The sequence below is a fragment of the Paroedura picta genome, chromosome 5 (assembly GCF_049243985.1).
Source record: "Paroedura picta isolate Pp20150507F chromosome 5, Ppicta_v3.0, whole genome shotgun sequence".
In the NCBI taxonomy this organism is placed as follows: domain Eukaryota; kingdom Metazoa; phylum Chordata; class Lepidosauria; order Squamata; family Gekkonidae; genus Paroedura; species Paroedura picta.
In genome coordinates, this window is record NC_135373.1 from 56,295,777 (window position 1) to 56,322,453 (window position 26,677).

At 42.1% G+C, this 26,677-nt stretch overlaps 1 protein-coding gene across 2 annotated transcripts in view; it reads right to left on the reverse strand.

Annotated features, from left to right (window-relative positions):
• The window catches only part of SLC26A5 (solute carrier family 26 member 5), a 37,032-nt gene that overhangs the window by 8,810 nt on the left and 1,545 nt on the right, over positions 1-26,677 (reverse strand). The window contains exons 1-12 of one of the 2 annotated variants that reach the window (XM_077338097.1): positions 19,542-19,724; positions 16,132-16,325; positions 13,562-13,701; positions 11,432-11,542; positions 11,156-11,337; positions 9,445-9,609; positions 6,190-6,342; positions 5,995-6,077; positions 5,755-5,902; positions 4,285-4,398; positions 3,897-3,974; positions 931-1,026 (exon numbers count right to left, since the gene is read on the reverse strand). In XM_077338097.1, the coding sequence (XP_077194212.1) occupies positions 931-1,026; positions 3,897-3,974; positions 4,285-4,398; positions 5,755-5,902; positions 5,995-6,077; positions 6,190-6,342; positions 9,445-9,609; positions 11,156-11,337; positions 11,432-11,542; positions 13,562-13,701; positions 16,132-16,286 (1,425 nt within the window). In that variant the 5' untranslated portion in view covers positions 16,287-16,325; positions 19,542-19,724. Of the gene's footprint in view, positions 1-930; positions 1,027-3,896; positions 3,975-4,284; positions 4,399-5,754; positions 5,903-5,994; positions 6,078-6,189; positions 6,343-9,444; positions 9,610-11,155; positions 11,338-11,431; positions 11,543-13,561; positions 13,702-16,131; positions 16,326-19,541; positions 19,725-26,677 lie in introns of those variants that run through there. The other variant, XM_077338096.1, reaches the window with a different exon arrangement.

Consider the following 26,677-nt stretch of genomic DNA (forward strand, 5'->3'; position numbering starts at 1 on the left):
GAATGACTGATTGGTCATATATTTGCTGTGGTTTTGTAGTTTTGTACTATTGTCAGTGTTTACTGTGTTTTATTGTAATTTTGGTGGTTTTAACTTGTAACCTGCCGCAAGCCAGCCTGGCTGAGAGTGGTGGAAAATAAATCAAAATATAAATATAAATAAATCAATCTAGGAATGAGGGAATTTATAGAAATAAGGTTTGTAAGGTCAGCATATATTTCTACACACACATACACATACACTTCTGTGCTCCCAGATGCTTTAACCATACCTGTCGATGTTTTCCTGGTAATTTACAAACAACCTCTCTGCTCTGCATTCTAAGATAAGGGTAGAATGCCTCACTCAGGCCACCAAGAATGGGCAGATCAGAGAGAAGGGGACTCTTGGAGGCCAGATGGGGAGAAGAGCTATTTTTTTATACCCTGCTTTTCACTATCAGACCCAAGTCCCAGAGCAGCTTACAATCACCTTCCCTTCCTCTCCCCACAACAGACACCCTGTGAGGTAGGTAGCACTGAAAGAGCTCTCAGAGAACTGCTCTGTGAGAAAGGCTCCAAGATATTGGTGATTAGCCCAATATCAACCAGCTGGCTGCCTGTGAAGGAGTGGGGAGTCAAACCCAGTTCTCCAGATTAGAGTCTGCCACTCTTAACCACTACACCACGCTGGCTTTCAGTTAAAAACTGCCAAGAGAATGAAGCAAGCAAGAAGTTTCCCCTAGACAGAAGCAGCCTTATGAAGCCTGGATGCCATCTCCTGTGCATTTTGTGCCTTATTCTTCTCAAGCTCTTTGCACTGCAAGTTTTCAGGTCCAGAACTTCTTCATTCTGATTCTTCCAGGGGAAGTTCCTCTGTACGAGCAAAATGTTGGACCACTGCACAAAATCAGCAGATGTCTTGCAAAAAACATTAAAGGAATTCACTCACCAGTTCAATCTTGCTGGTTCTCCAAAAGTGCGCAATATCTCCAAACTGTTTGAACATGCCTTTCAGATTGACCATTACGATGGCTGCAAGCACAGCCTAGAAAGACATAATAGGCACACCTTTACTTTCTAAATTCCTTTTAAAATAGAATGGGTGGGCAAATCTTACATAAACCAACAGGACAGGAGGTCTATTAGTGTATGTACTTTCATTTCATACATTACTAATTCAGACACCCTGCCTCAACGTCCACTCCTGGAAAGAGGAACATTCAGTTCTAGCTTCTAAAACAGAGATTTGTGCCAATTTACTGCAACCATGGTTCAAGCACTTTGGTCCACTCGTCTCCCTTTCGATGTCCTCCATTTAAGTTGTCTGTGGCCAGTACTGACCCCAGGAATGTACATGAAAATAAATTTTACCCTAGTTTCTTTGACATGCTAATTTCCAAGTCCTTTACCATGCCTCTTGTAAAATTCTCCCGGCTCCCCCAAACCCTCAATGTGTGGACTAATCAACTTGAAGGGCACACTACTAGCATCACTGAAGAACCATCTCTCCTAATATGTTCCCATGCACCTATTGTGAACTTCCGGTTGCCACCATCTAGTTGTTCCTCCACTTAATGTCAAGTCCTTAGTTCCAACAACCATGCAACAATTATGGGACTTTCTGAGGAATGCTGGCTTATAGTTGATGGATATTGTGCTCCTTCATGGTCCTGAAGGCTACAGAAAGAAGGCTTACAATAAGTGCAACCTTCAGGAGAGCTTGTAAGAGATCCACAGCCTTGTTATGTAAATGAAAGCAGCACAGTAGGCATTTAGCTAGACAGGTGGAGTTTTGGAGTGATAGATATGTTTAGGGAGGGCAGGAAAAAGCCCTGTCATTACTCTTGTTTGTTTTTAAATTGGGACGAGGTTTCCCTTAGGTTTGACTGTGGGGTTGCCCTCCTTGGTCAGATTACTCAACTGCTCCAGGGCAAGAACGGTCTTGGCCCGCAGGCTCTGGTAATTAATCAAATGATGTCTGGTTACTTAGAAACCACTATCCCTTCTAAGGGCATCTCCCCATTTTCTCTGCTCAAAATGGGTTCCAAAAAACCAGGGCTCATTGTTCAACAATTGCATTCCTGTTGGGATGGCTGATGCCTAAGCTTGCATTGCAGCACAGATGTGTTCTGTCAGATAGGCCTCAGACCTGGCCCCAAATCTGCCTTGGGTATAGAGACTGCCCTTGTATTTTCCGATCTGATAGGGAAAGAGGGAGGGCCAAGGAGAGGAAAGCAAAACTTAGATTTATGCCAGTGCTGTGCTTGCCAGTGACAATGTCGATCCCTCAATTTTCCTCTTCAGAGCCATGTGGCTATATGCTGGCATTGGCAGCCACTGAGGTGCTATAAACCCCTTGAGTCCTGAGGCTCTCTTCCATGACTGCACCTGCACCTCTGAGAGACACACAGAGTTGATCTGTGGTAGCTGCCTTTGGAGATCTGGGGCTATTGTGTATTCCCTCACTGCAGGGATTGTAAGTCCAAAATGAATCCTTTTCCTCCTTATGCAGGCCAGGCTGACACCTGACCTTGACATCCTGTATCACTATCCACTGGCCCATGATTCCTATCATCCAAAACTTATGTTGGGAAGAGGCGTTCAAATTCTTCTGGCTCTATGCGGATGCAGGTGCTTTTGCAGGGTTCGCTGGCCCAGCTGTTCAGGGGAAGTGTTCCTGCCACTCTAGTTGGAGAGGAACAAGGTGTTCCCATCCTTTGTGAAAGTGAGACCATCCACAGCCTCAGCTATGTCACTCTTTGGAAGGATAGAAGGAGAGTGAGAGGAGGTAGAATTATAGGAGAAAAAGAGATATAGAAAAAGAAAGGAACAGGCTACAGGATCCCAGCTCAGGAGTTCCCACAAAGAACTGCTCCTTAGCAAGCCAAAAAAATAAACTGAGGAGCAGGATGACCCCTACCCCAGGGACAGGAAGTTTGAAACTAACACCTGTCTTCTTAAGTGATTGGTGTGAATCAGCCATGCTCAAATGCCCTCCCCCTCAGAGTGAGGAAAGGTGAGTATAAATATTTACATAAATAAAACCCAGGCAGATATATTGCAAATGTTTTGCTTTCACTTTCCTCTGTTGTTACTCCCTGCTCCAAATCTACATTTTCATTTATGTTTACAATACGGTTGCCAGGCCCACCTACATAAAATTCATCTAAAAAATACAGTGGCAGCGCATATGTTTCTTCCCCAGCTACTCCACCAAGAAGAACAGATGTAACATTATAGATATTGCTGTATTTTCTCATCCCTCCCTTTTTATGGCTAAATCAGTATCTCAGTAACCTAGGTAGAGCTGTATTCCAAGGATAAGAGATAACATGCCAATGTATTTGCACATGGCCATCGAATTAATCTGATTCTAAGAGTTCCAGACACAAGACTCCCACCAATTAATCACTGGATACAGGTGGGGAAAAAGAAATGGTCTAATACAATGCTAGTATTACAGGACAACGCAGACAGTATAATGTACTGAGGTTATTGGTTGTCCCATTTTGTTATGGGTGCCCACTCAATCGTCTCAAAATTCCAGAAGTTCCTTCACACCCCACAAGGTGGGGAACCTTCCGGTTTCAATACAAACAATGGCTTATCATGATGTCTGAATGAAGGCGTGAACCAGTACTTAGTGTCAGGTGCAAAAACAACAGCAACAAAAACAAGGCTCACACTATTATCCAGTACAGTAGCTGGTGAAAACTACTGAAAGGGAGCAGAACAGTCCCCAATATCCAGTGATCACTACATCTAAGAAACTACCTTAGAGAAAACATATTACCATTGCGGCAAAGAACATTAAAATCCCGTAGTGCTAAACACTGCAGATGGCAAAAGATTTTTTACTACAGGTTATGACTTGATTTTAACTGTACTAAACCATACACATTAAAAAGTTCTTACCTGCGGCAGTGGTTCAAAGAGGTAACCGATGGCTACGATGACCAACAGGACCATGAGTGAGGCCAGGGTACCAGCAATCTGAACAAGAGACACACAAAGCACATGTCTACTGAGCTTCCTGACATGGGTGTACCAATCCCACAGACTCTTCTCATTCTTTTTCCTATAATCCTTTTAACCTGATAAAGATCTGTTCAGTTGGTCATTATCCGGGGCATAAACAGAGGCAAGCAGCCTTGGATACCTTAGTCAGCAGTTCTGAGACCCAGCATACAGAAGCTGAAAAAATATTGGGTTGGAGATATCTGCATTCAAAGTCCCACTCAGAGGATTGCCACAGGGGAAGGCTATGGTTCAAATGAGAAAAATAAAACACAACACAACACACCTGAGTTTTCCCCCCAGTGCTCTCCTGGACAAGACTTCGAGACATCGAGCAAGTGACAGCAAAAGTCTGGAAAAAGGATCCTACGGAATTACATATGCCTAATGCAATCAGTTCCTATGGCAAAAGGAGAGAACAGTATAAACTCACACTGTCAAATCATTACAAAGATGTTAAATATCTTATCTATGATTATTGAAGAAGATGATAGAGTGACCATTTGAATTTATAACTTTTTAGAAGATTTATTTTTCCCGTTTTTATATTTTTGTATCTTTCCATTCTTGTAGGTTTATAAGCACTATTTTTTCTATGCAACTATACATAGACCATCTGAATGTTAAGATTCTATAAGATTTTACATTTCAGTATTATTCTTTAAGACTTTATATTTCAGTCTTTCTCCATATTAGTATGTGTTTAAACCAGCAGCTCAATATTCCAGGGATTTCACAAACAATCAACCAGAAGACACCTATCTGTGGAAATCCTGTGATAAGGCATCATGACACAATGCCCAGGCCCATTATCACCACATGCCTTTACTCCCCCCTCCCAACTCCCAGAGTGGCACAATGCGGAATTTCCACCTGACTTAGTTTTCATTGGATAATGTTATCACTGATTGCGCCAGAATGGACAATTAAGATATGACTTAATTGTGATTTAACTGGGGGGTGGGATTTCACACCTGTATAAAATCTTATGTATTAAAGTTGGCATGAGACACCAATGCCTTGGTGTTAATTTGGCAAAATGAAGCTGCGGCTTTTAATAAATTCTTTTAATAAATTCTGCCTGTTTGTGGGAATTCTGGTCCCTTCCACAGCAGGGTAACAGAACCGGTCCTACAGAGACTTGGGCCCAATTTCAACCAGCATAAAAATGTTCAAACCCTGCATCCAAGAGAATATAAATACATTTAAGATGCTGAATCCTGCTAATGGAAGCACTTTCCTCCAGTACAAGATGCCTTCCCTCAATGCCAAGGGCTCTAAGTGGAAGAGTCAAGAGAAGGCACTATGTGCCAGAGGTAGATATCACCTGCAGAGGATCAGATCTTTGGATCCATCTCATCAAGTCATGATGAAAGCACAAAAACTGTTTGTGCAAATTTTGATTAAGCTTTAAAGACAGGTGGCTCTCAGTGAAACTTGTAAACAAGGACCACAGACTATTAAACCAGCTTAATCAGATGAAGCATGTAGCATGGATTAAATCAACCCATTTAAAGCATCTTCCTCAACCGACTTGTGAAAGAGTCCTTGATGTGAGACACAGATGCAGTGGTGATGCAATAATATTCCAAATCTAGCCAACAACAGGAGATTGGGATGCCATATGTATAATTTGAAATATACAACAGAAATGTAGCATATTTCTGGTATACGAGCTGTAGACATGTACAGCCTGCTAATTTCAACTGAGATTTGATCAGACAGGGAGAAAACATGGATATTAAAACAAACTTGCCTGATTTCCATCAATGCTATAACCATGCTTAAGAGCAAAGATCTTGGACATTGAGATGGTCATGGAAAAACCAACTATGGCTATTGCTATTGCATCCACAAAAACTGATGAAATAAGGTGGATATCAGGTACTTTTGGAGGAAGTAACCTGCAAGCAAAAAGAGAGAAGGCAGCAACATAACAGCAGTACCCAACGACATCATCTTCATGAGATCATTTAATTGCTTACATTTAACTTACCCTCTGGGGATATTCCCAACTATATCCACTTCATAGGTCTTTGACAGATCCATTCCAGATGAAACTCCGGTACCGATTACAACCTTTAAAACATGCACACAAACTTGGCTGAGCAGCAGAAGAGAAGCTAACTTTACTTGGGATACTTCAGCCCAAAGTTTTAAAATAGAAGACAGTAATTCATTCCACACTTACCACTATGATCTCCATTGGGATCGGGACAGGCAGCTTCTTTTTAAAGCGGTCGTTGATTTCCTTCCCGCCTAGCAATAGAACCATGCAAATCAGTCCCACAACTAAAGCTGCAACGTTGGTTTTGGTGATGTTTGAAAACACAGCAATCAAACTCTGCAACAGAAAATGTGAGAAGCTGTTCATGTATGAGACAGTCAAATGAGAAGTCAGTGATTATACCACGCATGGACTGTGATGCTGGGTGAAGAATTCAGCACTATAAGAGTCTTGGTTCTCCATCTTAAACCAAGTTCATTTCTAGTCCTTATGATTTAACCATCATAGGCCTGAAAATACAGGGATGATGCTCATGAAACTTCAGAAACCAGAGGAAGCCTAATGGGATTTTAGTGTTCAATGTACTGGGACATTCAGCCCCATGAACAGAAGGTCCCCAGGAATAACAGAAGTACAATTAACTTTGCAAAGAGAACAAATGTATGCACCTTTTCTTAGTCTGCAATAACATTGAATATAAAATATACATACACTAATCCAATGATAGGAATCTATGATGATTGCAACTCTACAGCAGAGAAGCTCAGGTTCGGATGACTGCATCTCAGCTAGTATTGAAAGATTTCCTGTAGTGCAGAAGTTGCTGAAGCCAGCCCAGGCAAGGCTTTTAACTTGTGGATACAGTGAAGCACAAACTATTATCTAGGTTATACTAAAGGCATCCAGCCATTTAACATGGTCAGAGCACTGACAACTCCTAAAACACTGTTATCAGCCAACACTCCAGAATGACTGCAAGTCTTACCAGGCAGTCCTATCTGCATAAAAGAGCATAAAGAGCCCTGCAGGCCTGGAACTGCCAGGAGGCCTTTAGAGGTACTCTGAGTTCATTTCCAACTAAGCAGCAGTGATCTTGCTCAGCAATCAAACAAGGGGCAGCAAGAGATAAGCATGCAGAACATGATGTATTAAATGTACCCTCCATGAATTTTTGCCCCCCAGTATTTCAGTTTGGGTTTATTTTCCTTGGCCCTATTACAAATGCAAGTATCCAAACCACTTCACACACAAATTCCTTTTAAAGGGGAGTGATTTTAAAACTGTAAGACACTGTTCTGCTTATTCAGGATATTTATTAATTAAAATATTTATGGCCTGCTTTCCCCCCCCCCACTTGTCTAGAGCAGTGTTTGCTGGCAGGGGCTCATGGGAATTGTAGTCCATGGACATCTGGAGGACCACCGGTTGACTACCCCTGGTCTAGAGGATCACCTTGAGTAGGGTAACAGCTAGAAGCTGGCAGCAAGACAACTGCAGTTGGATGACTGAGCCATATGGGAGAGAGATGACGATCAAAGAATGTTAAATACTTAAATCCCTTACAAGACCACAGTTATTAAAACGAATATTTTGACTCCATTTTTATTCTTAATAGATAGTTATTGTACATAATGTCCACCTTATGTTAAATGCTAATTTGGGATAGTAAAAAGCCTAAAAACAACCAGCTACTTAACTGTGAGGTCTGAAGATTTTCAGCAGTTGTAGCTATTTCAGAAGTCTAGGGTTTTTTTTCAGGGCACATCTTTCTACATAATAAAAGCTGTCTTGCAGCCTTGATGACAAACGCCTTACAAATGGAGACAATTGCCCGTGAATGGTTGGGTGTTCCACCAACAGGAAAAAGGCAATCTTAGGGATCTACCTGGCAACCAATAACAAACTCAGACTAGCTTTTTCCATTTGATGGGGGAAAAAAACATGCTGAGAGAAGGTCATGTGGCTGCGCTGCTCTCCCCAGGTGACTTGCCTTTGCAGGGCTGCCCTCGTGAGGCTCTGTCCTGGTGCCTGAGGCTGACCTTACAGGTAACCCCTTCACCGGATGGAGAACCAAGGGATTCTGGCTGTGGCATCGTCTGGCGCCTGCTTCCCCAGGAGGCCAGGACAACTGTGCAGCTGCCAGCAACCACGCCCCACTGACAGGGAGCCCGGCTGCTCCTTGGAGTCACTGCTGCTGCATGCCTCAACCTCCTGGGGAAAAGACAGGGGCCCAATACCCAAAACACAATGCTTATTGGCTCACCGTGGAGCCCGAGTGTCCATGAGCCAAAGGCCAGGTAGGCCTTTGAGTGAGTCCCCCAGGGTGCCTTTGAAGGGTAAGGAGGATTGGTGGGGGTGACACCCCCCCACACACTCAGGGTGGTTTGATTGGCAGGTAAGAGCAGGCTGGTGCTAGGCCCAGGCCTTGCTTGCTTCTGGCCAGCCCTTCAGCAATGGCAGAGAGGTGATCCCAGGAACTCACCTGTACAGTGGGACGAGCTGGTGAGCAGAGGATGCCAGGCTGCCCGGAGGAAAGTGGTGCTCTGATCCAGCGAGGTTTACTGTTCCCAAGCAATAAGTGCAATGCCCTAGAGTCCACGCTTCAAAGCAGCCATTTTCTTCAGGGGAACTTACCTCTATTGTCTGGAGATGAGCTGTAATTCCAGGGGATCCACAGATCCTACCTGGAATGTGACATCCCTAAACCTCAGTAGAGTGCAATGTCTCAGAGTCCCCCCTCCAAAGCAGCCGTTTTTCTCTGGGGAGATGATCTCTATAGTCTGCAGATGAGCTCTAATTCTCAAAGCTTGGCTAGACCCAGGTTGGGGATATTCCTTGAGGTTTGGAGCTGAGGTTTCAAATCGGTGCAATGCCTCACTGTCCACCCTCCAAAGCAGCCATTTTCCCCTTTATAGTCTGGAGCTGAGAAGTTTGTGATGCCATGCATATTTGTGTGTGAGAGACATTCCCGTCAAAACCCACACCAGGCCACTGGCTAGCGTCTGTTGACTGGCTACCATGCAACAGGCTACACTACTGGTTTATATTACCAAGCCAAATCAGATAAAATTTGCAGGTTGCCAGGTGGGCCCACCTGGAAAAAAAACACATCCAAAAGCAACCATTATTTTATTGGGAGCAAATCAACTGTTACAAAGCGGTAAGCAAATTTGCTCACTACTGTGAGATGCCAAATCAAACAAATAGCATCCCTTGCCAATTAATAAAGGAAACTGTGACTCTGTAGTGAGTAAGCTTCTAAGAAAACTTACAAAGTTAGAAGTCTGAGAAATTCTCCATGAAAGACAACAGAGCCAATTTAAACCTGACTGAAATTTCTCAGTCCTCTTGGACTGTGAATCTGTAGTCTTTCTAAACCCAGCCAGCTTTAATTGCTAAGCAATGCTCTGATCACATGTGATGTCAACTGTAACTTACACAAAGGCATGAAAGGGGTCCACTGAATCTTTTTGTCTTTATTCCAAAAAGATACTTCAACTGGGAGGTAAAGACATGCACAGCCGCAGCAGTGGTGAATCCCCGTACCAGGGGCTCTGTGAGGTAAATAGCTACAAATCCAAAACGAAGGAGACCTAAACACAACTGACAGAAAGATGGAAGCGTCACATATGAGGAATTTACCATTTGAAGCGATTTAAAGACCAAAACAGCTCAGAAGTTGCTTATGTAGCACACACTTTCAATACGTGGACCAGGCATGGGTTAATCTCCACTGAAAGTTCACCCTCTTCTCCCTATTCCTGGAAGCATGCAGGCCTCCTCCCATGACTCCTCGGCCAAATGCTGACGGTTACTATCAGATCTAACATATGCTTGTTTTTGCAAGTAATGGGAGTTTGTGTGTGCATTTATGAGATAAGAAGGCATAAACCAAAAGCAAGCCATGGCTTGAAGGTGGAGCATTTGCTTTGCATGCTGGCGGTCCTAGGTTCAATCCTCAGCACCTGTAGTTAAAGTGATTAAGTAATATGGAACATGAAAACCTCGACCTCCGCCTGACAGAGTAGACAATATTGACCTTGATGGCCCAGTGGCCTGACTCGGTATAAGGCAGCTTCAGGTGAATAGAAGATTCCTGCTCTGCCTTGGCAGACAGTGTTAATGGGAAGCCTATAATCCAGGTAGCAGGGCAAGATTGGGGGTGGGGGGTGGGGAAGAGAAGGGGATTGTGCCTTAGGGAATACTTCCTTAGGGAATACTTATTCCACTGCTCCAGAGTTCGGCTCAAAGTAGCTTGTAAGTAAAAAGAATACCATAAAACATGTAGAGGTTTTTTGCTGTTCTCCATGAGTTGCAATACTGGAATAAGTTATGCAAAACAAACAAATCAAGTCCTTGTGTTGCATCTGCAGTCATCTATTATGGTTCACATAATACGAACACGGAAAGAGCCCTGCTGGATCAGACCAGTGGCCTATCTTGTCCAGCATCTTGCCTCACACAGTGACCAACCAGTTAATATGAAGGGCCCCAAAACAGGGCACAGGGGTTAAGGCCTTCTGCTGATGTTGCCTCTTGGCACCGGGGTTCAGAGATTGACTGCCTCTGAACATGAGGGTTCCCCTCAGTCACCATGGAAGTACCTATCCTCCATCAATCTACCTAATCTCACTTCAAGCTGTCTATTCCTATGGTCATCGTTACATCTTCTGGAAGTGAATTCCACATTTTAATCCCTCTCTGTGTAAAGAAATATTTCCTTTTATCGCTCCTGAATATACTGCCCACTGCCTTCATTAAATACCCTCAAGTTCTAGTATTTTGGGAGAGGGAGAAAAACCTCTCTTTGCCCACTCACTTCATCCTATGTATAATTTTATAAACCACTATCACTATGATGTTCCGCTCAAGTCTTCACTTTTCTCAACTGAAAAGTCACAGATTCTTCAGCCTTTCCTTATAGGGAAGGTGCTCCAACCCCCTAATCATCTTGGCTGCCTTCCTCTGCACCTTTTCCAGTTTTGCAATATAGTTTTGAAATGTGGTGACCAGAACTGTACACAGGGATTGAGCCTGGGACCACCTGCATGTCAAGCAGATGTTCTACCACTGAGCCATGGCCCCTCCCAGCAGAAGAACCACAAATGAACACACTTCTGAATCAAGGCATAAGTCATAAGCACAATACCTGTATGATGCCCGAAAGCAATGTCACTGCAACAGCAACCTTCACCCTCATGTCGTCTCTGGCTCCGATGTTTTCAGGATCTGTGCTGTTGGTTGAGTTGTCATCAGCAATGTCAAACATTTCATCAGGTACTTCTCTAACAGCAACTCCGCCGATCATCAGACTGATGACAGCAAAGGTTCCTGAAAGAGTTAACAGAAGGGAAATACACATTTCCTTCTCTAACTATTCAAAGCATCTGACAGAAAACACAATTTATACATCAAAAGGTGTTACCTATGGATATATGTCTGGAGGTTCCAAAAAAGGTGTACAGAAATACTGGATAAAATGAAGAATACAGACCAAAAACAGGGGGCAGAGCAGCCAGCAATGCATAAGCCAATCCTAGGAAAAAAGAAAGAGAGAGAGAAAAAGGAGAAATAAGAAGCCTTCTTGAAATGTGCTTAATTACAAAATGAAAATTTGTTCACATGTCGGCTGTTCTTCTGATACATCCCTAAGCAGTGTTAAAGAAGGTCATTGGTCCGAGAAGATATTAGGAGTCCCAGCCCATCACCCCTCATTCTGGAAACTCATCTGCCACTAGCTTTTCTTGGTTCTAGGTGGAGAACTGAAGAGAGGCAGAAAAATGGCATTTAAGGGGCCAGATCCAACTGGCTGATCCCTACAATATATTTTGTTGGCAGTCTACCCTGGCAAATCTTCTTGCAATGGACTCTTCCAAATTTCTCACAGAATTGGCAGACTGAGTGGTAAGAAGTGACGTTTTAATTTTGCAACTGAATTCACATAGGTGTCACAAGTGTTCAGTGCTCACCCAAACTGTTGCTTGTTTACAAATATTACATAAGACAATGATGTTTGGAACCAATTTCTGAATAGTAAGGAGAGGTAGACTTGGAATCTTCTACAACATGAAAACTCTTCATAGATTCTACATATGGTGGAGATTCAACACAAAAGTTAAATTCCCGACCTCAGCTGGAAAGGTTGGAATGGGTTGAATACAAGAGCACCATAAATGCAACATGTAAGGGTACAGGGCAATGCTTACTGAGAGAGAGAGCAGGATCATGGGAGCATGGTGATCCTGTCTTACTAATGCATGATTTACCACAACATGCCTACAGAACATGTGCCTATACAAACACTTATGTTCTGCGGCACACTGTAGCAGATGAACGCAGGGAGGGCTAGTACATTCCACCCTGCTCCCACCTAAGACAAATAGCTTTGTTCCCACGTAAGAGACCACTGCTTCATAATGTGGTCAATGAAAGGAAATATGGCTGAACACAAACACGTTCCCTGCTCCACAGTCCACAAACGGTTATAGTTGGAAGCTTATCACAGAAAAGATAAAATACAGATCTGAAATACTTCAGAGTGTATGCTGGGACTTGTGTGAATGAATGTTGATTCCCTGAACGAAGGAACAGATTCTTACAGTGTGTCGCGGAATTTCAGGGAAAGAGCAGGTTGAAATTAATATTCTATATACTAGTTCCATGTGGAGTTTTTTTTTTAATGAAGGAAAATTTAATTGTGTCAGCCTCTCCAACAGTAGGAAGTGATATACCCCAGACACAGCTCTGTTACCGCAGTAAGAACAAGGACTCAGCCTAGATTGTTCTCTGTAGCAGTCCTTTCTCTCAGAATGCCATAAAAGTACTGTAATATACGCAAGGCTTCTCACAGTATGCTTCTGTCCAAGTATAGATTTAAAAGTGAGTTTTTCCTAGCCTAGCTTACTACTCTGGCTACTAACCAAGCTAGTTCACTTATTGATAGACTTTGTTCATGTGGAAAATGACACTCTTGTTTTCACATGGGAAGTCCCTTAGTTTGATCATGCTCCCCAGAACTGCCAACCCCAGGTTCGGAAATTCCTAGAGATCTGAGGGTAGAACCTGGGAGAGTGGGGTTTAAGGCGGGGAGGAACCACAGTATGGTATAATGGAGGCAGTCCACCTTCCTAAGCTGCCATTTTCTCCAGAAATGGAATAATTTTTTAAGTAAATGAATAAGTTAATTATGTTGCAATTCCAGGAAATTTCCAGCTGAAGGTTGGCAACTCTACTGCTATGTAGAGGTGAGGCTACATCCCATGTTAAATTTACCACTGGGAAGAACACTTAAGTATTCTCTTTGAAGTTTTAAGCTTTACATGGGGACAAGCAAGGTATTTATTTCTATAAATTAAGATGGTTCAGCTCCCATGAGAGGAATGTGCCATCTCTCGGCTAATATCCATTTGAATCACTCCAGAGGTCTCTGTTACATTGCATTAATTACCTATGTTTTCTGCATATTCACTGAGGGAATCGGATGGAACCACTTTATCATAAAAACTTCTCTAACAGTTCTGAAAATGTTTAAAGATAAAAGCTAAATTTCACTAACCTTGAGGAAGCTGCATCACCCCAGAACTTATACCTGAGACAATGTCTCCCAGCAAATATTCTTTCACTGGATACTTTGGGAGCCATTTCAAGATTGGTAAAAAGCTAGTGAGAATAGATTTGGCTTTCTTGGAAGAACAGCTGAAAGAAACACAAAAAAAGTCCAAAATGAACCAAAACATGATGCTGTTATTGCTGTCTCTGGTTTTTACTCCAAGCCTATTCAGAAACAGACTGGTATTTTCAAAGTGTTTGTGTCAAATTTGTAACCTTCCATGCAAGTTACATTTTTAGTGCAAACATAGATTAGCAATATTTATCAGTGTACCACCCTTCCCGCTTTTTTGAGCTGGCTCTGGGCAGTTCATAATGTCAAATTAAAACATTACAATTAAAATATTTAAAAGGAGTAGTATAACTCAACAGACAGATGCTCTTATTATAGAAAATACACCTGACCTCTCATTGAGACTAAGTTTAGAATTTTTAGGGCCTTTTCGCACGGGGATCTTTGTTGCAAATTGTTTGCGGAATGAAAAATCGCCATTTAAAATAGTGGAATTCGTCGTTATGCATACCTGCCTTTGTAGTGGAATCAGTTGCGTTTTTTAGCGTTTCCCACAGGCTTCCGGTCTCGGCAGAAATCGCTAGAAAGGAAGCGCTATTGCCAAGCTCGTCCCGCCCCTGGCCGTCAAGCAGCCAATGGGCAGCCGTTAGCATGCTCCCAAACAGCCCCTTTCCCTTTAAGAAAGGTTTTTTTAAAAAAAAAAACCGACCCATAGCAACGAATCTAGGTAGATTCGTTGCTACGGAGAGACCCATCCAGCTGCCTAATGTAAGCTGTCGTTTGATTGTATGATCGTTTGCACGCTGCCTCGAGTGATAAAAAAAAATTCCCCCCCCCCCTCTCACGGGCCCGATTTTCGGCTGAATTTATGTGTAAAAAATAAAGGGACTTTATTTCAGCAAACGGGCTTTTAAGTGGTTTGTGCTTAGTGACTAAAGGTGAAGGACTGAAGCCAGGGAAGCCTCTAAACAGAAAGAGGCTCGCCGGTGCGTTTATCCCCGCTCACTCGGAGAAAAAAAAATGGCGATCGCTTCGCCGGAAGTTTGGAGGAGAGAGCCAGGGGGAGGGACTTTGAAGAACCAGCAACAATGGTAACGCACAGGTCTTTAGCGCTACTGTTGCAGATTGGTTGCAGGAGTGTATCGCTATCCGGAGGGTGAATCCACTTTTCTGGATTCCCCTGAAAGCGCCACAACGAAGCGCTTTTTGCGGGTCGGTTGCAGGATTGTTGCAGATTGTCTACGACGTCGTGGGTTATGGCAAATTAGTAGCGTTTCCAATTAGCAACCATTGTGCTATTTTGAAGCCGTGCGAAATGGCCCTTATTTATGGCTACAGTTCAAAGCCAAGAAAGAAAAAAGCATCATTCAACCACTGTAATACTTGAAAATTTAATTCAGTGTATAAATTTTATTGGGGATGTGAATCAGGCCAAATTTCAGGAAAAATACAATGCCAAATAGCCTGATTTATAACAATTATATATCGCTTGCAGATTTTCAGGAGCAAACATTCTTTGGCATAGGGAAAATACAAAATTCATGGTTTATTCTGCAGAGCATGCCTTTTCCTCCAATGAAAATTGCTTGCACTTTAAAGGTTCTGTTGTAATTTGATACAGCTCCTGGCTATTTTGTAAGTGCGTGTGTTCTTGCTGATTCAAGCTGCCATGTTTACCCACAAGCAGCAGAAGCTGCCTGCAGCTTTGTGTGCAAAAGAACTGAGTTGGCTAACATTCTAGAGCTATTCACCTTGTTTTTGTGCCTTTAAAAATAAGTTATCTGTTATAATTTTAGATATTGCTCCAGTGACATGGGGCAGAAGGAAAACGGGAATTGTCCTCTCAACTGACAAAAACAATCTGTTGTTGAAATATACTTTAACACAGAATTCCAATTTAGCTCTCTGACTGATTTTCTTCCTCAAAAACTGTAGGGGAAAAACCCCTTTGTTTAGACCAGGAGCATCCAAGTTTTTGGAACCTATGAGCACAGGATGGCGGGCAGAACCATAAAATGGCTGTCACAGAAGGTGGAGCACAACAAAAAATGGCCACCACAAGGGGCAGAGTCACATACAAAGACCCAAGGTATCATGAAAGAAAAAAAGCTGGGGGGGGGATTGCATCCCACTTTTTACTGCCCGAAGGAGTCTCAACGTGGCTTACAATCGCCTTCCCTTCTTCTCCCTACAACAGACACCCTATGAGGCAGGTGATGCTGAGAGAGCTATGAGAGATCTGTGACTGGCCCAATGTCACCCAGCTGGGAAATTGTACCTAGTTCTCCAGACTAGAGGTTGCCGCTCTTAACCACTACAAAACTCTGGCTTTTCAGAGTAACATCATAGTAAAGAGGTTCCATACTGCTTTTAGAAATGTGCAGACTGCTCTTATGGCTTCATGAGAATGTGGTACTAAGACTACTGCATGTTGGTATACATTGAGAAAGTCATCTAGAAGCTATGTATATATTAAATGAAACAACCAGGCATAAATGTCCTACCGACAAGAATGTGCTATCTTCTGAGCAAGAGGCTGGGATGCCTTTTCTTTCTTGTGCAGTTGGCCTTGTAGGACTCCTTGGTTATATACTCGCCTTTCCACACAGTACATCTGGTCTGATACAAGGCGTATTTCATGTTCCCCAACATGTTCCATAGTACATTTCAGTTAATAGGGATAGCAGAAGAGCAGTTGCTAAAAAAAGAAAAAAGAAAAAGATAGGAACACACAAATGGCTTTTAAACAGTGCTCTCATCTGGGGAGGGTCACAACCAGTACAATTTAGCACAAGGTACCCCACAAAGGCCACTTTTGAGAAGACTGTTAATGCAAGGTAGCAAATTGGAGAGACATTTGAACAAATTATAGTAATTAGAAATATGGTGAATTTAGACTGGAGCTCTACATGCACACAAAGTCCACTCACATTCCAGACTGTTGCAGAAATACCACAATCTCCACAGCCATACAGTTAACAAAGAGGCCATTAGACAACCATCAATCAAAAAAACAAAGTCTAAATCCAGTGGCAGCTTTAAGACCAACAAAGTTTCACTCAATGTGTATAAGCTTTCATGTGCATGAATTTCCTCAACCCTCATATATAGGTGGTGGGGGGGGGGAGTGGTGTTAATTGCCAAGAAGGGCTAGCAAGAATCAAGAGACATAGTTAGCAGGGAGATTGTACCTGAATTTGGATTAAGGTAGTTGTCAAGATCTGTTAATCTATGCATCTATGAAACTACGCAGCTTGACTCCCTACCCCTATGTGTAAGAGTTGAGGGAATTGTTTCACTGTATCTGAAGAAGTGTGCTTGCACACAAAAGCTTATACCTTGAATAAAACTTTGCTGGTCTTAAAGGTATCACTGGCCTCAAAATTTGTTCTGCTGCTCCAGCCCAACACAGCTGCCTAGCTGCAAAAATCGATCAGGGAACTTCCTTTAACTAAAATGTAATGAAGTTCATCAGGCAGAATTTTCCGGGCTATGAATGGTTACATTTGAAAGAATACATAGAAATGCCTTTTCACATAAAGTACCCTGACTTGTTTGGCTCCTCATTACTCTTTATTATGGGGTATCTGATAATCTTACAGAACCCTGATGCCCTTAAACTAATGTGAAAAGGCGAGCTGCCAATAAAATCACTTCACCTTAATTTGTAACACTGTTCCACAGACTTTTCTGAATTATACGGATACATAGTATTCCATCCAAGCCAAGCTCCCTGTGGCAATACCACTGTCCAGAAAAGCACTTGAACAACACCCAAATGTTGAACCCTTGTGGCAGCACTTTCTAAGGCTATCTAATATTCAAGATGGGCTGAGAGTTGCACAAAGCAGTTGTGAGTGTTTAAAGCAAAACATAAATTTAAATAAAATGATGTGTGGTTTGGCTACACAGAGGTGCTGGGGATTGCTTAAAGATTGATGGAGCTAAGCAGCTTAAACGGGTATTTTGGAACGGGGTAACCAACCATTCCGCTTTCTCAGATTAATCACATTACTAAACCCTTGGTAACTAGACAATAATACATTGTCAACAAAAATGCAAGAAAACAAAAACTTAATGCAAGGCTCAAATTACACAAGGCATTGTGTATGCAGGCTCAGTGCTGCACCTTCAGGCACTGGTTCACTCCTTCTGGTTGTGTTAAAACAGTCATATTTGTAAGACTCTGCAAGTTGTGCTGATTTTTGCCATGACAAACAGGTTCTCTTTCTCAACGGGACATTTAACTACCCTGAGATACAATGGAATTTGGCTTGGGGTGGTAAAAGTTTTTCACAGAGTTATCTAAAGAAAGCTAGAAACTGACCCTTTGGGTGCTTTGAAGAAGCTTTGTGGATGAATAGTAAATCAGATTATCAGATTACAAAGATTTTTGACAATATCAAATATATTTCCAAACCCTCTAGAAATTTTCAAGTAGTGCCCTCAGCATTACATTACTCAGCTTCAAACTTAGGTGAGTCACCTCCTGAGACAGGAGGAAACTTCAGCTAAGCCAGGGGCTCCGATAAGTATACTTGTTCAATACATGCATTTCTTAATCAGACATCAAGAAATGGCTTATCTGCTTGCTAAAACAGGCTTAGTTGTTTGCTAAAAAATAACATAAAATTCTAGAGACATGCCTCCTCCCCAAAAAACCTACACTGTGAAATTGCCTGCTAAAAAGCTACTAAATGCAGAAGGTATGGCCATGAAAACAGTTTGTACAATATTTTACTCAACAGACAATACTACTATCGTACCCAAATCACTGAATATGTACTCCTGCAACGTTTTGAAGCACTGTTTAAACCTTTAAAACAATTTATATTATTTATATTATATTGTTATTATTTTATTATCAATTACTGATTGTGGAAATGGAATCTCTTGTTTACCGGCCCGAGTTGGCAACCCCAAAAGGGAGCAGTATATAAATCAAACAATAAATAAAATAAATAAACCTCAAATGATCTATAACAGGATCTTTGAGTTAGAAAAGATCCACACATAATACACGCTGGAATAAAACCTTTCCGTCTCTCAACAGCTTAATATTGTGCTGTCAGGTGGCAGCCAACTTATGATAAGCTAGGGTTTCCAAGGCAAGGGATGTCTAGGGGTTGTTTGCCATTGCTAGCCTCTGCAAGGAAACCCTGGACTTCCTTGGTGGTCTCTCATCCACATACTAACCAGGATCAACTTTGCTTAGCTTCTGAAATCCAGCTAGCCTGGGTTATCCAGGTCATGGAAATACTGTCTTACTCTGGAATATGCGCAACACAGAGGATCAGTCATCATACTGAAGAACTCTTAGTGACAGTCAGACCTCAGCTTACCATGTCAAAGCCAATCCCTACAAACAATGTTCAGTTATTAGAATGGTAACAGATGCTTGTGATCCCCCCAGATATCACCCTTGGATACCATGGTGCCCGCAGCTCACCAAACACCAATTGGCTTCTTGCCACCCACTTTCACTTTAAATCTTGGAGATAAAATTCAAAAAGTCATGAACAGCACAGGAAAAAAAAACCCTGGGCTATTCCAGTCACTGCCTCCCAGCTTATTAGGAAAATGCTAAGCTCATCCTGAGCAGGCAGGTCACAGTTATGAATTCTTCACCTAGTCAAAAACACACTTTCTTAAGTTTCTGGACTTGGCAACCCCTCCCTATAATCACTTTGAGGGAAAACTCTTTGCCTTTCTTTGAGAAATGGAACTAAACAGACTTTTTCCCCTCAGGCAAACAACTAGGTCTGCTCCCACAGCAGACTTTTTGTAATTTCTGTTGCCTACCCCCATTGCAGCCACAACTCTTTATCATTTCAACAGATCCCACAGGCTCAGGAGCATTGGGGACCCTCACACTTTTAAACCAAAGGGGGAGAAAATGCAAAAAAAATCCAACCTGCAGCAAACCTCAGGATTCCTGCCCCTGAACCACTCCCTTCATTCCACTGAGGCAGTTAACCGTTCTGATGACTCCTGGTCCCCTCAAGCACATAAAAATTGCAGCTTCATAGTGATGCAGCATATCCCATTCCAGCCTTCTTATACACCACTCTTGATCCTTCTGGGGTCTTAGCCCAGTCCAACAACCCTTGTTTTAAAAGCAGAAACCTCACAGTTATCTGAAAACATAACCACGTGGTTCACTCAAAGGGCACATTCAGGTCACCCTGTTCTTGCTGACAATTCTGAACTCCACCCAGGATAATAACCAAGGCTATGCATACACAAGAGGGTTTTCTTTCTTTTTTAAATAGAATCTTTATTAAAGATTTTTACACAAATTAAAAAGGATATAGAAGAAAAAAAAACATATATTAAATTCAGTAAATTGATTTTAGAGTCTCCAGCCAACCAGAGTATGAGCTATAATCTATACAGTCAATTCATCAATTTATACCAAACATTTCTTAATATTAAAATTAAAGTTATTCCTACATTTGATTTCTTTAATCTCCAAAACCACAAGTTCTCTTTCCTGCAAGAAGTCAATAAGGGGTTTCCAATTATTCATATAGGAAATTATTGTCTTTTCTCAGCTAATTCTAAAATTTTTAACAGCCAGAAAAACACCCACCTGATGCCAAAGAAGCCCTCTGTTGTAGGTAAATTTGTAATTTTCAAATACTGAGCATATAGAAGTCTTGCAGGCATTGTCATAACAGAAATGCTTATGATCTCATTTGTAGATTGACCTTTGAGCTCTTTTTATGCAGGCTTATAATTGTATCCAAAATTTCCGTGCTCTACTGCATATGGTAAAATGTTCCTATTAATTGTTCACACTTCCAACATGTATTTGATCTATTTTGATATTTAACTCACTTTACCTGGTATCATATACCATCTATACATCATTTTATAAAAACCTTCCTTAAGGTTAGAACTTAGTTTGAATCCAACCCAATTCAACCACATTTTTTTCCATTATACACAGCTGGGTCCGCTGCTTCCATCCATCCACGCTCTCCATTCCCCTTTGGCAACAAATGTTTCAAACTACAATGAGTACTGAGAAAGGAAATGAAACAGTGAAAAGATGCACTTCCTCAACAACTATTCTTTCTGGAATAAATCATTAAACTTTAAACCACTTAAAAAAAAAGAATTAAGGAGCCATTAGAGGGTTCAGTAGGAACAGGAAACAAGACTTCCACCTCATGTGCAGGGTGCATGAGCCCACGTCACACAGAACCCGTGAGCCCATGTCACACAGAAACAAGAAGGAGCAGAAGGAAAAACTATGTTTTTGAAGATAAAGATATTTTTATTAAATTATCTCCATTCTACAAAGTGTCATATGTATAAAGCTGATTTTTTTCAAAACATATAAAACTCTTTTTATATACAAATCTTTAAAAAAAAAAATCCTAATGTACACAATTACAAAATTCAACATTACTGACTTCATTATCATTATAAATTATAAAGTATAAGATTCAAAATTACATTTACCACAAACAGTACTCTAAAAGTTAATTTTTCATACAGAAACAGTCTTTAATATTATGTTCAACCCTTCTTTCATCCAGTCACTCAATAGTCATTTATGCATACTGTCCACCACCTCCTTATGTAATCCGCATTTCACAGTTCTCCAGCCACAGCCACCATCTGCCCCAAACTTGTACTGGTTTTTGTTCTTTGTTGTATGCAGACGTTCTTTAAAACCAAAGAATTATGTTCCCCACTGTCCTGTCTACTGTTCTTGTTTTCATGCCTTTCATTTGTTGAATCCTAAGAATCGTAAGAAGCAACACTACCACCAAGTTTATGATATGTGTGATGGTCCATGACACTCTCCTAGCCCTTTTCCTGGTTTGTTGGCTTACTCTTACTTGTTTACAATTACCTTCCCTTTCCTCTCCCCACAACAGAGACCCTGTGAGGTAGGTAAGGCTGAGAGAACTCAGTCAGAACAGCTCTAGCAGCGCTGCGACAAGACCAAGGTCACCCAGCTGACTGCATGTGGAGGACCAGGGAATCAAATCCAGATCACCAGATTAGAAGCCTCTGCTCCTAACTACTACAACAATTTGAAACCTTCACACAACCAGGCTTCTGATTTATCCTTCACTGTTCACACAGGGTTGAAAGCGATTTAAAGAACTGTTGTTCTGGGGTAATTTTATTCATTTACTATCACTGTATCCCTACAGGGTGGTTGATCTGGCAAGAAAAGGATCTGTTATATACTGGGCCCCATAAGCAACCATGGGTTGCTCAGTGACTCACTGTGGCCTAACAATAAATTGAATAAATAATAATAATACCTGCAAAACATTTTGCACACAAAACTGACTCTACCTTGATCACATTTGCTAGTTCATCATGTTTCTAAGGAGACATGTCAGTAGGTGCAAGTTTGAAGATATGGCAAGGCTCCTTGGAGGACCACCTGACCATTCTAGCACTGGCCCAATGTGTATTCAGACCTCATTAAGAGAGGGTTTTTATTTCTTGCTGGGTCTTTCTTTGTCAATGGGTCCACAATGGTGTCACTGGAGACTTCTGCTTTGCCCCTTGGCCCCCACGTGGGTTAAGCTGCTTCATAATGTCCTCCATACAATTTAAAATGCAGATGAAACCACAATACTTTGCATACAGTTCAGAACTATTAATGCACAGATGACACTCAGCTGTCCTCTCTTCCACCTGATGCCAAAGAAGGATTTCACATCCTCTGCCAATATCTGGAGTCATCAAAGGAGTGGGTACAGATAAAGAAACACATGAACAAACTGTTCCTATTAACCTTAGCAGACGTTTAGGAGGCTGAAACTGGGCACACTGTCAAGATAGTGAAAAAAACGCACCCACTCCCCAGTTTTTCCCAGAACACAGAGAAGAAGACAGATTTCTATGGGAGAAGAATGACCACAAAGGAACATAGCATGGGAAGTCCAGAGTATGCGAGAGAGGCCACACAGATAAATCTGGTGCAAGAACATACCAAGGCATTTAGATAACGACATATTTTAGTCAATTTATTAAAAGAGAAGCGTACAATGCAATTAGAAAGACTAACTGAAATTATTTATTTATTTATTCTATTTATATACCGCCCTCTCTGGAGGCTCAGACTCATGTTTTATACAACATGGACTTTCATAAAGGGCTATCAGAATATATCTGATGTTACAAGTGAAACTCAGGGCTCTGTCAGAGTCATCAATTAAGAATATTTACAGTGAGTCATTAAAGGAACAGGGTATAACACTCAAAAGTGATGTTTGTTTGTTTTCTTTTGCTAATAGGAAAGGCACATGCCTTCACTGATCCAGACATATTTCGGGGGTGTGGGGGATCTTATTTTTAACCAACTTTTACCCTCTACATTATTTATTTTTCTATCTTTCTTCCCAATGGGGACACAAAACAGCTTACATTCTTCTCTATTTTATTCTCACAGCAATCTTGTGAGGTAGGCTAGGCTGGGTGTATGTGATTAGGCCAAGGTCACCCAGCAAGTTTTCATGGCAGAATGGGGGCTTCCCAGATCCTGGTCTGACACTCTGAGCCACTACTGATTTTCAGGAACAACAAGTGGTTTATCAATGACTGACTTTTTATGCGTAATTTCATGCCTAAATTAAAATTAAGTATATTCAATTCCACAGTGGTGCTTTCAAGTAAACACTTTTATCCCTGGGAGTCCCTACAGGCTCGCAGTCTGTGTGTATGTTTGCTATCCACAGAGGTCAGTTTTAGAAGGTTGCTAATGCCTGTTCCTGGATCACATGATCTTGATATGCCACCTTGATTAAATTGTTCAATACTCTGTGAACCTCAGTACAATGCTAACAAAGCCTTCCTAAAGTCTATTTAGATAAGCAATGGCCCCAGTTTTCTTCATAAAAGGTCTGCTGATTCCCCTCTGAGAAAACAGTGTGAGAGGTATGAGTTCTGATCCATTTTCTGTAATTTCTGGAACAGGGAAGCCATTCTATTATAGTCTTCATGCTGATACTGGCGTAAGGAATATATTGACTAACCCATTTCTTGGCAAGGTCACAAAAGAAGCTTTCTGTCAAGTTAGCGTTCCAGAGTCAATGATGGGCTCATGGTGAAGTTCCATCAACCTTTGCCAGTTATAAAAAACATCTGCCTCCTAACAGAGGAACCTGTCTAGGAGTCCCACAGAAAAAAATAGCAGCTGGAATGAGAGACATGGACATCAATTCCATATTCAAAAAGCAACATCTTATTTCTTCTTGATGAGCTCCCAGAACATGAAGGAGGTCTCTTCCTTGCAAATGCATAAGAATGTTGTTAATAATGCTAACCAGAAGTCTAAGCTCTACTCTGCAGAATCATTCAGGGTAAGGATACCAGGGTAAGGATACCAGCATCCAACAGTTATTACATCCTTATCCAGGTGGCCCTGGCCAGGCAGATCTTGTCAGATGTTAGAAGTCAGCCCTGGTTAATATTTGGATGAGAGACCACAAGTCTAGGTTTCTACACAGAGCCAGGCAATGGAAAAGCACTTCTGTTCTTCTTTTTCCTTGAAAACCTGACTGGGTTGCCCTAAATTTCCTCTGACTTGGTAGCATTTTCCACCAATGATCAATATAATATAGCTTAAAGATCCTTCTTCCAAATTAAGTGGGTTTTCCCCCAATGAAAAAAGGCTTCACCCTTTGCTCCATGGAGTGACGGGACAGTAACCATCCATACTAGTATACCTCCTAGCTTTCTAGTTTTGTGACAAATAGTGAAAAAAAATTAAATTTGATTTATTAAAACGTTTATAAACTACTTTTCTCAAAAGACACAAGTAAGTTGTGGTAAGGAGAGGTGGAAAGAAGCTCTGGAGCCCAGTAGAAGTGACACCCGCAGGGACCCAAAAGAATACCCTCAAAAGCATTGGGAGAGAGCACAGTAACAAAGGATGGGTTTGGGAGCCAAGGGAGGTAGCAAAAAGAAAGAACCCTGAAGGGAGCAGATATGAACCTTTACCCCTTTTTTGCACATGGTGAGGTTAGCTACAGCCCAAAAGGGGAAGAGCTTCAAGAGCTTGGCAAGGTGCATGCAGAGGGCAGGGGCTGTGTTCTTGAAGGCCAGGGGCTTTGTCAATAATCACGACAGTGTAGAAAATATGGCATACCACAGACAAATAAAATTAATATAACACATAGTCACCACAGCATGACTGCTAACAAAACATTTAAGGACCTAAAGTGTCACCTAAACAAAGCTATTTTGCAATCCCCTCTAGGGGAAAAAATAGCAAGTTAGGAATACTTCCAAAGAGAATTCACTCTAGCTGGCCTAGCTTTGTCCCTGACCTGGAAATTGCAGCTGGTGCAAAATGCAGCTGTAAGGGTCATGACAAGGATATACTGGAGGGCCCATATCCAGCCGATGCTGAGGCAGCTGGATTGGATGCCAGTTGTGTCCTGGGTCAGGTTCAAGGTTCTGGTTTTTACCTCCAAGGCCATTCACAGTTTGCACCCCTCATATCTGTGGGACCACCTATCTCCTTATGCCCCCCACAGGGCATTATGTTCTGCAGGTATGAATTTATTGGAGGTTCCCAGCCCAAGAGAGATTTGCCTGGCTTCGACCAGGGCCAGGGCAGGGCCAGGGCCTTTTCAGTCCTGGCCCTGACCAGGTGAAATGAGCTCCTGAGAGAGCTGAGGGCCCTGATAGAGCTTTCTCCAGGTTGAGGCCATTGTGGGTTAAGATCTGGGCCACTCGCTGGCCAGCCAAGTAATCAGGAACCCCTGGAATTGCCCCCTAAGCCAGTGGTCCCCAACCTGCGGGCACCGGGCCGTGAAGGCCTTGGTGCGGGGCCGCGGCTCCCTCTCCCCGCCCCTCCCGCAGTAAAAAACTTCGCAGGCCGCAAGCTTGCGGCCTGGGAAGCTTCTTACTGCGGGAGGGGGGGGAGAGGGAATCAGGGCCACGCCCGCGCATGGTGCATGTGCGGGCGGGCAGTTGCTCTGCCAGTCCCCAGCCTCAAAAAGGTTGGGGACCACTGCTCTAAGCCACTGTTTTTACCATAGGGTCTGTCTACTGGGAGGAGGTGGAAATTTTTTGCCTCGGGGGGGGGGGAAGAGGTTTTAGAGGGATTTAATTGTTTTAGGGGATTTTAATGTGGGGTTTATTATTGTTATGTGCCATGAGCCACACTATTGGGAGTGGTGGAATATAAATTGAAAAATAAATTTAAAAACTTGTTCCAGGAGGCTTGAGCAGTCAGGGAAAATTGTCTGGAAGAGACTGATGCTCTACATACTGACCTCACTGAAGGGACTGATAGAAGAGATTGATGGGAGCTATGCTAGTTATGCAGGTGTAAATGTTGGGAGAGGCATTCCTTCAGATATGTTAATCCCAGGTTGTAAAGTTCTTTATCAATCAATGCCAGCACTTTAAAATTGAGCCCCAAAATAGCTAGTCAGCAAGGCTAGCAGCTCTTTGATGGACCTGAATCTTTCTGAAATTTGTCTAATTCTATTTCAAACCCATCTATGCCTGTGGCCATTACTATGTGCTGTTGTGGTGGATTCTACAATTTAATCACTCACTGAATAAAGAAGTACTTCTTTTTGTCCATCCTGAATCAATTGGCTCTCACAAGCCTCTGAGTTCTAATATTTTGGGAGAGGAAAAACAGGTTATCTTTCTCCATCTCATGCATAATTGTATTATGATCCCACACTCCTCCCCACCTCACCCCAGCTGTTGTTTCTCTAAACATAAAAAACCCCAAACCACATAGCCTTTCCTCACATAACAGGTGCTCCAGGCCTTCCTTCCTCTTGGGGTGAGAGATTTTGGCTGGAAGGTTTGTATGTCGCAAGCAGGCACTGGTAAATTAATTACCTGTGCAACTTACTCTGCTTAACAACAGAGAACTGTCCAGCAAAAGATCTCCTGTACACACTTTCATCTTGCATCATCAGTGATTCTCATCATCTAAAGGTTTTTGTGCAATCCCCAAAATGTAATCACTTCACAGAGTGTGTGCAGGCCTTGAGAACTTGGACAGAAGGCAGCATAAAACAAGAAGGATAGCCGAAATACCCC